This window comes from Phocoena sinus, chromosome X, assembly GCF_008692025.1.
Source record: "Phocoena sinus isolate mPhoSin1 chromosome X, mPhoSin1.pri, whole genome shotgun sequence".
NCBI classification, from domain to species: domain Eukaryota; kingdom Metazoa; phylum Chordata; class Mammalia; order Artiodactyla; family Phocoenidae; genus Phocoena; species Phocoena sinus.
In genome coordinates, this window is record NC_045784.1 from 3817625 (window position 1) to 3835102 (window position 17478).

Sequence of the window (17478 nt, forward strand, 5' to 3'; positions counted from 1 at the left end):
GGATAAAAATGGCACAAGATTCCAACCTCAAGGTGAAAGTTTGGCAACGCTACATATTTTTACAGGGCATATAAACTCCCATCGTGCTTTGCAACCAGAGTACCCAGAGTCATCATTATTTTCTTTAACAATGATGTGAAAATCCTATTTTGCAATGTTCTGTGACAACAGAAGTTTGGAGGCCACATGTCTATTTGTAGAGCCTACTTTCTGAAAAGTTGTGATGAAATAACTTGTTTGGTGGAAATCATTCCTTGGGCTTTTTTACCTTGAATGCTGAAGAATCCTGACCTTGATTCTAATGATTTCTGGATATTTATGTATTGTATATACACATATATGTGTGTGTCATTTAAATATCTGTGTATCAGAAGAAAACCAAATGTATCCATGTACATTTATTTTCATTTTTTCTTAAATAAAAACTTTTTTTCCCTGATTCATGGAGACACTTTTGAACTATCAGAAAGGAATTTTAAGGAAACAAACCACCCTTTGGATGGTGGCTGCGTATAAAATGAATTACGATCATGATCTCAGAACAGGCTCCTGGGTGCCACCATAGAGCAGCCCGAAGGCAAAAGAAACCCAGTGGTCACAGTCAAGTGCAGAAAAAGTGTCAAGCTGCCCCTGTGTCTGCAGTTATTTCATCTGTCGCAGAACACTATTTTCTCCTGTAAAACTTAAATAGGGGGCTTCCCTGGTGGCGCAGTGGTTAGAGTCCGCCTGCCGATGCAGGGGACACGGGTTCGTGCCCCGGTCCGGGAAGATCCCACATGCCGCGGAGCGGCTGAGCCCGTGAGCCATGGCCACTGAGCCCGCGCGTCCGGAGCCTGTGCTCCACAGTGGGAGAGGCTACAACAGTGAGAGGCCCACGTACCGCAAAAAAACCCCAAAAAACAAAAAACAAAAAAACTTAAATAGGAAGTAAAAATCATTTTTTAATCCTTCACTCATCATATGCTACGTGGAATTTTTAAATAAATCACCGTCCCTACAGGGGTCTGGCGTTTTACACTATCCACCCCTCTCTCTGGACTCTGACTTGCTGTGTTAGCCCTTATTTATGTTACCATTCTGCAGGAGGCGGCACGCTACTCCACTGTGGCAAGGGAAGAAGTTGAGATTTTGAGGGCTGCTTTACGGGGTTCCCTCACAGAAAACGTTAGGTTAGCAGCTCTTACCTCCGAGACACAAAGAACAAGGTTCTCGTGAGGTTGAGGAAGAAATAACCAGATGCCAGATTCGTGCAAAGTTAAGAAGATGATCGTAGTTTCTTGGTATTAAAGGAAAACTAGACGGAAAAAACTAGAAGGAAAATTACTGTTAACAGTAATAAAGGTGACTGGTGAGCACTGGGAAAACAGATCCTAACGGTCAAAAGGGAATAACACACTGAAAAGCCAGAAAAAAGTAAGATGCAAACTAACACTCATAGTTGGCTATACAGGGATATGGACAAAACTACAGGTGTCCTGAGGCCTCATAAAGGAGAGGCTAGGTGCTGCTTCAGGTGCAGGTATGATACTCCAAGGCAGGTCCATCGAGGGCCTTCAACGTTTTAAGGTAAATAAATGGAGATCCATGCATTTTGCTACTCAGATGGGAAAAACATGTTTTCACCCAGCCTACACAGCCTTAGAGCCAGCAAAGGCTGACATGAAACATGTTTTTTCTTTTCTTCTAAACCATTTATTCTGCTGAAGGAAGAGGATACAACGTGCTAATGATGGTTTAGATGTCATGTCAGCTTCCATCTTTAAAAAAAAAAAAATCACTTTACTTCTAGTGTATAATCTGTCAAACAATTTGAGATCCTTCAAGAAGAAACTCTCCACAGCAGCTAAACATTTTTCGGGGAAAAATGTTCTTAAAGCAGCTGTGGTGTGAAGACAAAGATGCATAGAGCTAACTTTTTGAAAAATTTCAGTTCCATCCCCCCCCTTTTTTTCTTTAAAGCTGATAAAAGGCAGTTCTGAAAGAAACAACTTCTCTTTAAGACACTTTTTCATGTATTTTACTGTGAGCCAGAGAAGATTCTTTGAAAACCCCATTTTGGAATCAGTATGTTTGAAAAGAAAAACAAAACACTAAAAACAAACAAAAACAGAAATGCCAGCCCCCTGAAAAGTTCTACTGAGGTGTCTCACTGTCCACAGAAGAAATTAAGAAGACCAAAGCTCCAAAATACAAAATTATAAAATAACATTTGGAAGGAAGAAAAGAAAGCATACATGCACGTTTTAAAATTTCATTTTCTCTTCCTGTGACCAAGCCAAAAAAAAGAAAAAGAAAAAGAGTTTCCTTGTAAATTGTATTTTGTTACTCACTTCATACTGAGAAACATTTATACATGTTCTCCCAGGTGATTTGCAGTCATCTACACCGTCATTGGGACTAAAAATGACAGTGGTTTCCAAACAAGAAGAAAATAAAGCACACAAGAGTGTACTCACTTCAGATAAGGGAGGAAAAACAGGTTGAGATGAAAAAAAGAGAAAAAAAAAGAACGAAAGATACAAAATCATGCACCAAGGTCGAGCTTTGAAAAAGAACAAAAAATACCTTCATCTTCACCACGGTCATTACTGGTTATATCATCAGCGTTTTTCTTTGTGTTGGCTCCTGGTGTCATATTGAGAAGGAAAATAAAGGGAAAAAAGAGAATTCAAAAACAACAGGTTTGCAAAAAAGTCAGAAGAAAGAGAGATACTACCCCAGTAAAAGAAAAAAAAATAATGTCATACAAAAAGTTGAAATCTGTTACATGTGGATTTCAAAAACATGAAATAGGGAGATGCAAAATGCATATAAACATAAATATGTCAAGAAGAACAAATTCAAAATGTTACTTGCAAAAACTATTAGATACTCTGTGAAAATGCAGCGTGAGGGTTAAAATGATACTACTGCAAAAAAAGAAAAAACTAATGTGAGTTGAAAAAAAGAGAAAATTATTTTAAAAAAGGTTTCCCACATTTTATAAAGAAATGCATATGAAGTATTCAAATGTTCCTCTAGCTTTAACATGTTATAATCTAGATAAATTTTTGAAATGTCACTGATACAGTTTGCTTAGGAAATTCCATAATGTAAGAAGAAACACATTTAAACAATAAACATAAAAGCACTTTAATCAAAATATCTTAAAACCAACATTAGTTTCATGCACAAGAATTTAAAAGCACAACACTTATAATAAGAATCAGAAATGTTGCTACTTTATTTAAATCATGAAGACTCACCTATCCCCAGTAGCTAGAATACTGCACATTATTTATTCCTTTTGTCTACTGTAAACAAACTACCACTTTCAGTAAGTATTTCTGAAGTCAAGATAAAACAGTATAAATAATTTTTTTCTGTGTTTGAAACACTTATTAAATATTGCTTGAATGTTATTGCTATTTGTATAAATAAATAAATAAATGAAGTCACCTACCTGGATGACCTGAAACATAAACCGCCTTGAAATTTCCATGTAGGCAAAATGAACAGAGGGTCCCTTAACCACGCCAAAAAAAAACGGAAAAAGGGTAAAAACCAAAACTCTCCTATGCTCTCCGTATGCAGTGTGCCATTTTGGTTTTTCTATTTTCCAGATACAAGAAGCTAAAACATTCAATACCACTTGAGGTGTTTAATTAGCTCAACTGCCTTCTTTTTATAGACAGGCACAGCCCACAGGTATGCCTATGGCACTTCTGGATAACTCGAATTGTGGCCATCAGTTAAAATGGTCTTTGCCTTCCTCCACGGATACATGGGTTAAGGGAGAGGAGATTTAGTCACTATCACCCACAACACTTGTGGCTGGAAAGCTTCCTTCAGTTCTACATACCTCAGAGGGGCTTAAACATATTTGGAAACCAAGATCTGCCGTTGCTGGTTTTATAGCTCAGTACGGGTTGATTATGGTCAATTTCATGTGGATAAACAAACAGAACTGGGATGGTAGGTGGAAACCGGATCCCTTGTGTTTGTTGATTTTTGAGATTTAAAATTTCCCACTGTAGACAGCTTCAAGTTACCAATCTAATCTAAAGTCATTGACAAGAGCTTGGAACAGAAAAGCCCAAGACCCTTTGAAACTCAAGCCTACTACCAGTTTCACGTCATCTACTTGAAAGTAGAATGGAGTCTTCTAGGAGACCACCTGTTTTCCTTACAGCACGTTCAAGTCCCATCTTTTAGAAAGTACCGTGACACAAACGTGTCTGCCTATTATAGTCATCAGCTTAACATGGAAATCAATTCACGTCCAAGAATTCCACCATGCTGAAAGAGCTGAAAACAAACTAAAAAAGAAAAAAAAAAATCTCATCAATTTAGCTCCATTGTCTTTTGGGCTGTTTTGGTCAGAGTTTATCAATATAAAACTGATTTCAAAGCTATCTCATGGGCTGAATTTATGGCAAAATCATGTTAAGAAGCGTGTAAGAAATGCCCTTCTCAGAGAAACAGGCTACACGGATGACAGAACTAAAACCCTTCTCATTTCTGAAAAACATTGCAATTTTTTGAAGATTTTCTAAGTTTGTAGAGAAGCAGGTCACCTCTTTCATTAAAAAAGAGAAGACACTAGAAAAATAAAGGTGTAGTCAAAACACATGCAATGGATTAGGGGAGAGAAAATGTTGTCTGATGAAGCTGATTCCCTCCCAGAAAATGTGTCCCTTTAAAAACTTTGACCGGGGCTTCCCTGGTGGCGCAGTGGTTGAGAGTCCGCCTGCCGATGCAGGGGACGCGGGTTCGGGTTCGTGCCCCGGTCCGGGAAGATCCCACATGCCGCGGAGCGGCTGGGCCCGTGAGCCATGGCCGCTGAGCCTGCGCGTCCGGAGCCTGTGCTCCGCAACGGGAGAGGCCACGACAGTGAGAGGCCCGCGTACCGCAAAAAAATAAAAATAAAAAAGTTTGACCAAGTCTGCTGAGCACCAGCCTTCCCACAGCAGTCGGCATTAAGAAAGGTCTTTAATTAGGACTCCATACCTGGACTTTGCCTTTCCCACGAGCCTGTCCTAATATCCCTGCCTTCTTCTGGATTTTCTTCTCATAAAACTTTCTGTCTTCCCAGCTGCCGCTGGAAACTGAGGCGCATGACCGCTGGACTGGCTCAAACCCAAACAAAGGCCTTTCTGCAAGGTCTGGGGTGAGTTAAACGCCAGAGCTCTTTCCCAAGACCCAATTCTCAATGTCTTCAGGCTCACCAGCAATGCGTGAAATTTGAATAATCTGAAATTCTCCCCGGGGCAGGAGGAGAGCTAGTATTCAAGGAGACTTCCCTCCAAAGATGGAGGAAGACGTTCTAAAGATCGACGATGCTTTGAAAATTGGTATAACCTAGACACATCACTGATTAAATGGTAATCCAGGGTAGTCTCTTTGACTCTTTACCAAATGCCTTTGTTCAACCAAGTGTGATTTTTAAGGGCTCTACTGAGGTATAATTTTAAATCATAAAATCAACTCATCAAGCTGTAAAGTTCAAGGGCTGTGTTCTTAGTCAATGTATGGAGGTGTGCAACTATCAACATAATCCGACTTTAGAATATTTCCTTCACCCCAACATGATCGCTGGTGCCCAACTGCCGGCATTTCATGTTCCTAACCTCAGTCTCACTTAGTCAACTGGTGACTTAGTCTAGATTTGCCATTTCTGTGCATTTCCCATAAATAAGTTCATATAGTATGTAGTCTTTTGTCTTGCTTCGTTCACTCAGTATAATGTTTTCAAAGTCCATCCGTGTTGTAGCGTGCATCAGTATTTCCTTCCTATTACTCATACAGATGAATAACAGTCCACTGTATGGCTACACCGCATTTTGTTTATCCACTCATCTGCTGACTGACACGCCATTTGTCTTATTTCCACTTGGTGGCCGGTATGAATAACGCTGCTATGAACATTTATATGCAATATTTTTTATGGATGTATATTTTCTTGCATGTACATCAAGGAGTGGAATTGCTATGTCACATGGCGCGTTTATGTTTAGTACTTTAAGAAACTGACAGACTGTTTTCCAAATCAGCTGCATCACCGTATATTCCCATCGGCAGTATATGCAGGTTCCACTTTCTCCACCTCCTACCCAAGACGTGTTATTATCTGTTTGATTATATACATCCTAAGAGGTGTCAGACGGTGCCTCACTGTGGTTTTAATTTGCATTTCGCTAATGACTTAATCACGCCAAGGATCTTCTCCTGTACTATCTTTGGCGGGATGGCTATTCAAATATTTTCCCCGTTTTTTAAATTGGGTTCTTTGTTCCTTACTCTTGAACTGTAATTATATTTTTTAGAGACAGGTCTTTTGCCAGAAAGATGATGTGCAAATCTTTTCTCCCGGTCTGTGTCTTCTCTCTTGATTTTCTCAATGGTGCTTTCGGAAGTGCAAAATTTTTTAATTCTGATGAAGTCTAACTTACCGACTGGTTTTATTTTAAAGCTTGTGTTGTTGATATCACATCTAGGAAATTCCACCTAGTGAAAGGCCCTGAAGAGTTCATGTTTTTTCCTAGATGTTTAAAAGTTTTACTTCTTATACCTTTCATTTATTTTGAGTCAATGCTGGCATATGATATGAGGGAAGGTTTGAAATGCATCCTTTATTCAATTGTCTCAGCACCACGTATTGAAGACACTCTTTCCTCAGTGAATTGCTGTGACACTACTCTTGCCAGTCAATTGCATATAAACGTGAGGGTTTGTTTCTGAACTCTTTAATTATATCCCCTTCTATATTTCTATTTTTTAATATTTATTTTATTTATTTAATTTATTTATCTGGTTGCACCTGGTCTTAGTTGCAGCTGGCAGGCTCCTTAGTTGTGGCATGGGAACTGTTAGTTTTGGCACGTGGGATCTAGTTCCCTGACCAGGGATGGAACCCGGGCCCTCTGCATTGGGAGCTTGGAGTCTTAACCACTGTGCCATCAAGGGAAGTCCCCCCTTCGATATTTCTATCCACATGAGTACCCTACTGTCCGAGCTTTAGAGTACGTTTTGAAACAGGGAAAGGCAAGTCCTCCAACTTTCTTCTGCTTTTTCAAGATAGTTTGGTTTTTCTAGGTGCTCCGCCACTCCAGGCAAACGTTCCAATGAGCTTGTCGACGGAAGCAAAAAACACCTGCTGAGATTTTGCTGGAAATTATTTGCCAAACTACAATTTTAAATTAATTTTATAGAGTAGAGTCTAACCCAGAAACATAATTAGATATCGCCTTTAATGTTCTTTGTATATTGAATTTCCCACCCTTTTGTTCTTTTTTCCATAAGCTGCTGCAATATTTGTTCCCTCAATTATAACTAATTAAATGGCCTAAAAACCAACTGAGTTCTCTTGAGTATCTCATTTAGTTACAATCATGAACTTTGTAAACACAGGTGTTGGAGGACACAGGGAAAAAGATTCTGCTGTAACTTATTCCAGAGTAAACCCATCCTGCGGCTGCTGAAAAGGCATTTCAAAGTCCAGACAGGCCATGAGTTTTCTCCTGGTCCCCAAAAGACCAGAACAATATTCCTTTACATCTAATAATTAGCATCTCCAGCAAACCTCAGTGGGGAAATGGCTCTAAATATTAAAGGGAATACTGAAATAACTTCAAACAAATATATTCCATTATTAAAATTTAAATATGATTTTATAAATAAAAGATCTCAATGTCCCAAGTCCTGAAAGATGTCCATGGTTTTTTATACCTGTTCTTCTGATGTTCCCTTTCAGTACTTTATCTAAATCATTTTCAAAAGTCAAACTATTTAAAACAGTACTTTGTATCATAAATGTAACAGGAACCCTTTGTAGACAATTTGGAAAACGTAGACCAACCAGAGTCAATGAGAAAATAAAAGTCTATAGAAAACTTCTAGATGCTGCAGTTAACATTTTGAGGCAGGAAACTAATTTTATAAATGTTCTTTTTAACATACATTAAGTTATGGCGCCATCAAAGTGTGCAAATCATGAAATAAAGTCACCAGTGGTGTTATGTGATCACGTTATCTACACAATATAAAGAAATGACAGAACCCCCAAAAAACCTTTCCAATTATTGCTCTTAATGCAAGATATCCTATTAAAATGTATTTATCAGCTCATATTTATTATTATTTTTTTTCGGTCCCTTCCAAGGGCAAATTCCAAGTCCTTCTTAATCTTGTTATCTCAAGGAAACATCTTAAAAAGAGCCTGTCTGGCTAAATGCATTGTTTTCCATACAGAGGAAGCTGTATACTGGGGAATGGGAGAGAGAAATGCTTTCTTGGCCATCACAGATGTGATTGATTAGTTAGCCACTGGGCCACGGAGGACCACTTCTTTAATGTAGTCAATCCTGGTAGGAGACCAGCAAGCAATTAAGATACCCTGGGTTCACTCCAGCAATGAACTGACTGGGACTGCCCCACCTCAAGCTGTCCTCATTAGTTTATTCACTGGCACACCCATTCCTCCTGCAAACATGTACTGACACTTCAAGTACGCTGGCCCCGGCCCGGGGAGGAGAGGCAGCTGAGGTAGACACACCCATCCTGAAGGAGGTCACTCCTTGCACCTCCTTGCATCTGAGATCGACTTGCACAGGATGACTCGGATGGGGCTGATGAATGTCTTCATTCATTTACTCTCTTGGTTGGGAGTTGTCTATGATGGGAAGGTGCTTGCTGGCTAAGGACGTGGTGGGTACCAATAAGTAAGCTAGGGTGAGGGCTCACTTTCTATAAGCAACGGAGGTGGGCTGCTCTGAGTGGGAGGGGAAGGGGAACAGGGGCAGTCAAGACCCCAGGAGAGGGAAGCAGGGCAGGAACCCCACTGGGATACCTCTTCTGTCACCCCTACACCTTGATGATGGGCTGTAACAGAGATAAATACTTGTGGATGATGAATGTCGCCTGCCATATCAGTAAACAAAGGATGCTGCAGCCATCAAGCCCTCAGCCACTGGCATCCAGATGGGATTCAGGATGGAGACAAGTTGGAAACTCGCCCAAGACAGTTAATGGGATATCAAAGGAATGACTTCAGTCAGCCCAGACTCTTGCACCTTCCCATACATAGAAAAATGCTAAATCCATTAACTTGAGATGTCCAGTTTTCATTAATGAACAGTCATCTTTTGATGCTTTGACTTCCTGGTCTTTGTTGCAAAAACTCCTATACATCCAGGCTCCTCCCCTACCTCCTTGGGGCAGCCCCTCAGAGCTATCTGAGTTGCTGTGCCCCACACTTAGGTTCTCAGAAAGTCTGCCAAAGAAAACGTAATTCTCAACTTTTAGGTTGTGCATTTTTCAGTCCACACTCTCCACACATAAATCATAACATATGCTCTAACCTCCACGTTCACATTAATTAGCACAGTGAATCTCAAAGACAACATGAAACATTTTATCTGTGGGTCCATCCAATGTATGTGCTGCTTGAAAACTTGGCGCCTACAGAAAAGTTCAACTTCTGCACTTGAAGAAATCAGCATAGCTGACCTACTCCTTCATGTTTGCTTCTCCCTGAAATCAGAATATCTAAACAAGACCAAGTTACATGACTAACAAAAATATGTGTACATCTGGGAAGCTTGTCTAATGGAACCTTCAATAAAGTGATTCCCTGAAACCAGCATTTGGAATGATTTATCTCTCTTTTTTTTTTTATACGTGCCATGGCAATGCAGGAAGGGCACGTTTGTGATCAGCCCTGAAGGCCACTCTTTCATAACGTGGGGGAAGGGTTTTGGTGACCAGAAAGCCTTAGAAAAAACAACACCTACAAGGGGAGTGTATGGAAATTTATTGCCCTAAAGTCATCAGCAGAGTTATACTTTGAAAAAAAAAGTTCAGAAAGCTATGTCTGAATTTGAAGATCTCTGCCCCAGAATATATAAAGAGATATAGAATCACTGAGTTATAGGATGTAGTTGATTGGCAAAAGTTCCCCAATTTTACAATCCTCCCTGTGATTTTGTGAGTTTGTGTTCCCACCATTTGGATCTTGAAAAGGTTTTATGATTTGTTTTTCCAACAGAAAAAAAATGATGATGGACCAGTTCCAAGCCTGGGACCCCAAGGTCCCCACACCTGTGGAGTTCATAATCCACGTGTGTCGGTCAAGCACAGATGAGCATCCTTGTTGAGAAAGACCTTGCCCAGTGGGCACCTGTGACCTGCAAGCTGATCCCAGACACAAGAACCTCCCAGCTGAGGACACTCAAGATTTCCAACCCAAAGCACCATGCACTAAATAAAGGATGATTTAAAAAGCTGAGATTTGGTATACAAACAGCTCATACAACTCAATAACAAAAAACCAAAAAACCCAATGGAAAAATGGGCAGAAGACCTAAATACACTTTTCTCCGAAGAAGACATACAGATGGCCAACAGATGCTCTGAAAAAGAAACAAGGGCTTTTTCTACTCAGGAAAATCTGCTTCAGGCAACACAAAGCAAATATTTACTTAAGAAGAATCTTTCTAGAAATACAAATAGACAAAAGGCACATGAAAAGATGCTCAACATCACTAATTATTAGAAAAACACAGATCAAAACTACAGTGAGGTATCACCACACACGAATCAGAATGGCCATGACCAAAATGTCTACAAACAATAAATGCTGGAGAGGGTGTGGAGAAAAGGGAACCCTCCTACACTGTTGGTGGGAATGTAAATTGGTGCAGCCACTATGGAAAACTGTCTGGAAGTTCCTCAACAAACTAACCGTAGAGCTACCACATGATCCAGCAATCCCACTCCTGGGCAAATATCTGTAGAAAACTCTAATTCGAAAAGATACATGCCCCCCAGTGTTCAAGGCAGCACTATTTACAATAGCCAGGACATGGAAGCAACCTAATTGTCCATCAATAGAGGAATGGATAAAGAAGATGTAGTACATGTATACAATGGAATATTACTCAGCCATAAAAAAGAAGAAAATAATGCCATTTCCAGCAACATGGATAGACCAAGAGACTGCCATACTAAGTGAAGTCAGAGAAACACTAATATTATATAATATCATTTATATGTGGAATCTAAAAAATACTACAAGTGAATCTGTATGTCAAACAGAAACAGACTCACAGACGCAGAAAACAAACTTATGGTAACCAAATGGAGAAGGGGGTAGGGATAAACTAGGAGTACGGGACCAACAGATACAAACTGCTATACATAAAATAGAAAAGCAACAAGGATTTACTTTATAACACAGGGAACTATATTCAATATCTTGTAATAACCTATAATAGAAAATCATCTAAAAAATATAGATGTTTATATATATACTATATCTGAATCACTTTTCTGTACACCTGAAACTAACACAATATTGTAAATCAACTATACTTTAAAAAAAGAAAAGGAAAAAAAGAATTCTGCCGCTTAATTTACCTTGGATTGTCATTTCAGGAAAATTAAAGGCATATTTTTGCGATTACACTAAAAATAGGTCTAATTCTTTCTAACATTCTGGCACTTCAAAATGCCTCACTGCAATAATGGGAATAGTAAGCGCAGTGGGTTCTTTTCGTGGGTGGGGTATGTTTACTTTCTCTCTGACTGGCTTTGGAAGCAGATGGAGAAAAATATGAATAATAATTTTCCTTTCTTGTTTAGCTGGAATTAGGAAGCACTGATTTCACACTTTGCCTGGTAGGAATCAAAATAAATCTAAAACTTTATAGGTGTCTGATATATGTCTATGCTTCTTATTAAAATCTCAGGGCACTGCACAGACTTCCATAAGCATTTTTTTTTTTTTTTTTTTGGCTGCATTGGGTCTTCGTTGTGGTGCACGGGCTTCTCATTGTGGTGGCTTCTCTTGCTGCAGAACACAGGCTGTAGGAGCGTAGGCTTCAGTAGTTGCGGCTCGTGGGCTCAGTACTTGTGGCACACGGGCTGAGTTGCTCCGCGGCGTGTGGGATCTTCCCGGACCAGGGCTCGAACCTGTGTGCCCTGCATTGGCAGGCTGATTCCCAACCACTGCCCCACCAGGGAAGCCCCCATAAGCAGTTTTTGTTATGAACTGTGCTACTGAAATATTTCTGCTCACAGGAATGATAGATCCAATTAGATTTACATCAATCTCCCCCAATTTTATTAGCACTTTTACCTGATAGAATGTATTCCCCCTAACAGTCTCTGTGAGTTTGAGATTAAATGACAATGTATTTAAAACTGGAACTAACTTAGTATCGAATTATGCTTGACGTTTTTTATGCATCTTTATTCAGAAAACGCGTGTTGAAAATGCAATTGGCTTTGGTTTGCCCTGAGACCCCTCTTGAAATATAGTTGTACTAAAAAAAAATAAACAATAAACCTATGTGTGTGTGTGTGTGTGTGTGTGTGTGAGAGAGAGAGAGAATACACACACACACATTTTTTTTTTTTTTTTTTTTTTTTTTTTTTTTATGCGTTACGCGGGCCTCTCACTGTTGTGGCCTCTCCCGTTGCGGAGGACAGGCTCCGGACGCGCAGGCTCAGCGGCCATGGCTCACGGGCCCAGCCGCTCCGCGGCATGTGGGATCCTCCCAGACCGGGGCACGAACCCGTGTCGCCTGCATCGGCAGGCGGACTCTCAACCACTGCGCCACCAGGGAAGCCCACACACACATTCTTGCCAGGAGAGTCTGGAAGATTTTCAGTGGTTTTCCTAGTGTTAACTGTGATCAAAAGCTTCTTTATGTAGCCAGAACACACACCACTGATAATGGGTGAAATCTCTATGTGAGTTTTTGGTGTGGAGGGCAAGAATTACGAGGAACTGGAAGCTTCAGCTTATTCTTTTTCTGTCTAGGTAAAAGAATAAACTGAAAACGATAGATACATAAGTATGTATAACTGAATCACTTCGCTCTATGCGTGAGACTGACACAACGTTGTAAATCAACTGTACTTCAACAAAATAAATAAATAAAATAAAAGAATAAACTGTCTGCCTCAAAAGTGGCTTGTCTATCTTTACCAGGCAAATCCCTCAAGCGGTCTTTGGCTTTCCTTGACTCTGCGTCTAACATGGGGACCTAGCAGGCAATCACGTCCTCAGAATCAAATGAAGTCTAGATTTGTACAAAATCATCCCACTCTTCAATGCCTGACCCTGTGGAGCCAGAAGATGCAAATGATATGACCCTAGTTAAAGGCCCCAAGAAATAGATATTTTTTTAAGAATCACAAAGTCACTGAGGAGTCTTTGGAATGTATGATCGTTATTACTTCAGGTAAGGACTACGGCCACTTCATCCACTTTTGAACTTAGCTGACTGGACACCATAGAGCTGTCCCTTGTTCTGCTCAGTTAGAAACTAAAGGATGTACTGATATAAACAACAGAGATGTCAACCAGAAAACAAACTTAAGGGAAATGACTCTCAACCCTTTTTTTCTTTTTCTTTTTTTTTTTGGCTGTGTTGGGTCTTCACAGCTGCACGCGGGCTTTCTCTAGTTGCGGCGAGCGGCGGCTACTCTTTGTTGTGGTGCGCGGGTTTCTCATTGCGGTGGCTTCTCCTGTGGAGCACGGGCTCTAGGTGCACGGGCTTCAGTAGTTGTGGCACGTGGGCTCAGTAGTTGTGGCACATGGACTTAGTTGCTCTGCAGCGTGTGGGACCTTCCCGGACCAGGGCTCGAACCCATGTCCCCTGCGATGGCAGGAGGATTCTTTGCCACTGCACGACCAGAGCACTCATTCACATTCACACACACACACACACACAGACACACACACACACACACTCAGCCATGTGTACACGCAGACTGGCACACAGCCTCCTAACACCCCAACATACACCTCCATCAAAGAGGTCGTTTTAGATCAGAAACGTGTCTGGTTCTCCAGCATGCTTGATATTTGTAAACCAAAGCCAATGTGACTGTTTTCCCTTAGAAGTACATGCCTCCTTTTCCTATTAACACCCTAATTTTGTTTCTGTGTTATAGAAAATTAACATTCCTGTACTTGGTACTAACTACCGTGTGACTAGAGTAGAATAAAAAAAAATGGGAACATCAACACAGAATATGAAGTACCCAAATATTTATGGTGACTAAACAAAACGCTACCAGGATTACACCCTAAAATAATGAAGACTAGGAAAGCATTGTACTCTTTCCTTGAATCCAATCGTCAGGAACTTTCTGAAGGGGGAGCTTAAAAGAATCACTTAACCAGAAATACCTCGCCTAAGAATCTACTGGTTCCCTAGTAAGATGTGAACGCTGCCTTGCGCACAGCCGGTGATTCGTAAGCGCTGGCTCATATGAGTGCCAGCTGGTGTTGTTTTAATGGCTCCCCAAGTATTTACTGCATGTTTCTGCCTCCCAGATTCTCTTACTAGATTCCGCGGCTGTGATCCACCTAAATCTCCCTCCTGGGACTCACTGTCTAACTTCGAAAACCTCAGAACACCCAGTGCAAGTGCCAGCAGCTGTATGGCATGCACCCCAGGGTCTACTCCACAGGAGGAAACCACCTCTCGATTCACGTGTTCCAGCAATGTTTCGTGGGTGTCCCTGAGGACACTATGCCTTGCATGACAATTACATGAGCGTGTCACTTATATGCCCCACAGTCCCCAAGGATGGCAGGTGTATATAGACTCTTTCCTGTGCAACCAAATCCACTTAGCAGAGGAAGACCCTGATCAGGGAGGTGCCAGCACAGTGCTGTGTTAGCATTAAGCGAATCATAATCAGTCGTTTTCTACAGGACTCAAGGCTGATGACATGGAAGGCAAGATGTTTTTTTAAGCAAAATCCCATTTGGATTTTAAATGCAAGATATTTTCAAAGTATTTTCATGGGTATCGTACACTAGGATGCTCGAAGCATCCTTGGGAATTACAGACGAAGGTTTGTGATCTGCACTTTTTGCTTTCTTTTTTTTTTTTTTCTCATAAACTTAGATTTTAGGGGAGTTTCACATATCAAGAAAGATTGTAAAGACAGTAGAGAGAGCTGCCATATACCTCATACCTCTCTTATTAACATCTGGTCCATGTGTTATAATGAGTGAGCCAATACTGAAATATTATAATTAACTGAAGTCCATACTTTATTGAGGTTTCCTTCATTTTTACCAAATATCCTTTATTACTTTTTTTCTGTCACAGGATCCTACATTCTATTTTAGTCATTATGTCTCCTTAGATTCTTCTTGGCTATGACAGCTTCAGACTTTTCTTGTTTCTTCTGACCTTAACACTTTTGAAGAGCTCTCACCAGGTGTTTTGTAGAGTATCTCACAATTGGTTTTTGCTTTTTTTTTTTTCTTGACGTTTTTCATGACAAGACTGGGGTTGTGAATTTGGGGAAGGAAGCCTGGAGGTCAAGTGTCCTCATCGCATCATATCAAGGGTGCATGTTCTCAATATGACTTATCACTGTGAATGTTGACCTTGATCACCTGGCCAAAGTCACATGTGTCAGGTTTCTCCGTCATAAAGTGACTCGGTTTTTGATATTGAGCTGCATGAGCTGCTTGTATATTTTGGAGATTAATCCTTTGTCAGTTGCTTCATTTGCAAATATTTTCTCCCATTCTGAGGGCTGTCTTCTCGTCTTGTTTATGGTTTCCTTTGCTGTGCAAAAGCTTTGAAGTTTCATTAGGTCCCATTTGTTTATTTTTGTTTCTATTTCCATTTCTCTAGGAGGTGAGTCAAAAAGGATCTTGCCTGTGATTTAGTGTCCATGGACAGATGAATGGATAAAGAAGATGTGGCACATATATGCAATGGAATATTACTCAGCCATAAAAAGAAACGAAACTGAGCCATTTGTAGTGAGGTAGATGGACCTAGAGTCTGTCATACAGAGTGAAGTAAGTCAGAAAGAGAAAAACAAATACCGTATGCTAACACATATATATGGAATCTAAAAAAAAAATGGTCATGAAGAATCTAGGGGCAGGACAGGAATAAAGACGCAGACTTAGAGAATGGACTTGAGGACACGGGGAGGGGGAAGGGTAAGCTGGGACGAAGTGAGAGAGTGGCTTGGACATATATACACTACCAAATGTAAAACAGATAGCTAGAGGGAAGCAGCCGCATAGCACAGGGAGATCAGCTCAGTGGTGCTTTGTGAACACCTAGAGGGGTGGGAGAGGGAGAGTGGGAGGGAGATGCAAGAGGGAGGGGATATGGGGATATGTCTATACGTAAAGCTGATTCATTTTGTTACACAGCAGCAAGGAACACACCACTGTAAAGCAATTACACTCCAATAAAGATGTTTTAAAGAAAGAAAGAGACTCTTTTCTCCTCCTTGAATTTTAGAATCTCTGAAAGGCAGTCGGTATGCACAGTCAAACCCAAGGAGCAGAGATTCATGCTCCAATGCCTTGAGGGAGAGGATCTCCATAAATCATTTGGAATGCTTCTGCATGGGAGGTGTGTCTTCTCCCCCCAGTGGTAGGGAGAATCGTGCCACCCTTTCCTCAAGAGGTCCACGCCCTAACCCCCAGAGCCTGATAATATGATATGATGCACAGCGAAGGGAATTCAATTCGCAGATGCCCTTAAGGATGATAGTCACCTGACCTTAAAATAAGGACATTTCCCGGATTATCCCAATGGAATCCCAAGAGCCCTTTAGAGTGCAAGGTGAAGGCAGAAGACAATCAGAGTTAGAGAGAGACTGGAAAATGCTAAACTGTTTGGTGGGTTTTATTGTTGTTGTTTGTTTTGTTTTTTGCAGATTAAGGAGGGCGCCTTGAGCCAAGGAGTGCAGGTGGCCTCCATAAATTAAAAAAAAAAAAAAATTATCAAGAGATGAGTTTTCCCCTAGATCCTCTAAAGGAACTCAATCCCGCCTACACCTTGATTTTAGCCCAGTGAGACCCATTTGGACTTTTTTTTTTTTTTTTTTTGCAGTACAGGGGCCTCTCACTGTTGTGGCCTCTCCCGTTGTGGAGCACAGGCTCCGGACGCGCAGGCTCAGCGGCCATGGCTCACGGGCCCAGCCGCTCTGCGGCATGTGGGATCTTCCCGGACCCGGGCACAAACCCGTGTCCCCTGCATCGGCAGGCGGACTCTCAACCACTGCGCCACCAGGGAAGCCCGGAGGTTTTTTTTTAATACATTTATTTATTTATATATTTATTTTATTTTTGGCTGCTTTGGGTCTTCGTTGCTGTGCGTGGGCTTTCTCTATTGCAGCAAGCGGGGGCTACTCTTCTTTGCGGTGCGCGGGCTTCTTATTGCCGTGGCTTCTCTTGTTGCAGAGCACAGGCTCTAGGCGCACGGGCTTCGGCAGTTGCCGCACGTGGGCTCAGTAGCTGTGGCTCGCGGGCTCTAGAGCGCAGGCTCAGTAGTTGTCGCACACGGGCTTAGTTACTCCGTGGCGTGTGGGATCTTCCCGGACCAGGGCTCAAACCCGTGTCCCTTGCATTGGCAGGCAGATTCTTAACCACTGCGCCACCAGGGGAGTCCCCCGATTGGCCTTTTGACCTTGAAAACTCTAAGATAAATTTGTGTC

The 17478-nt window shown here is 41.2% G+C and overlaps 1 protein-coding gene across 1 annotated transcript in view; it reads right to left on the minus strand.

Annotated features, from left to right (window-relative positions):
* The window catches only part of NLGN4X (neuroligin 4 X-linked), a 308113-nt gene that overhangs the window by 139479 nt on the left and 151156 nt on the right, over positions 1–17478 (minus strand). The window contains exon 3 of the mRNA XM_032620946.1: positions 2566–2625. Within this exon, the coding sequence (XP_032476837.1) occupies positions 2566–2625 (60 nt within the window). The remainder of the gene's footprint in view (positions 1–2565; positions 2626–17478) is intronic.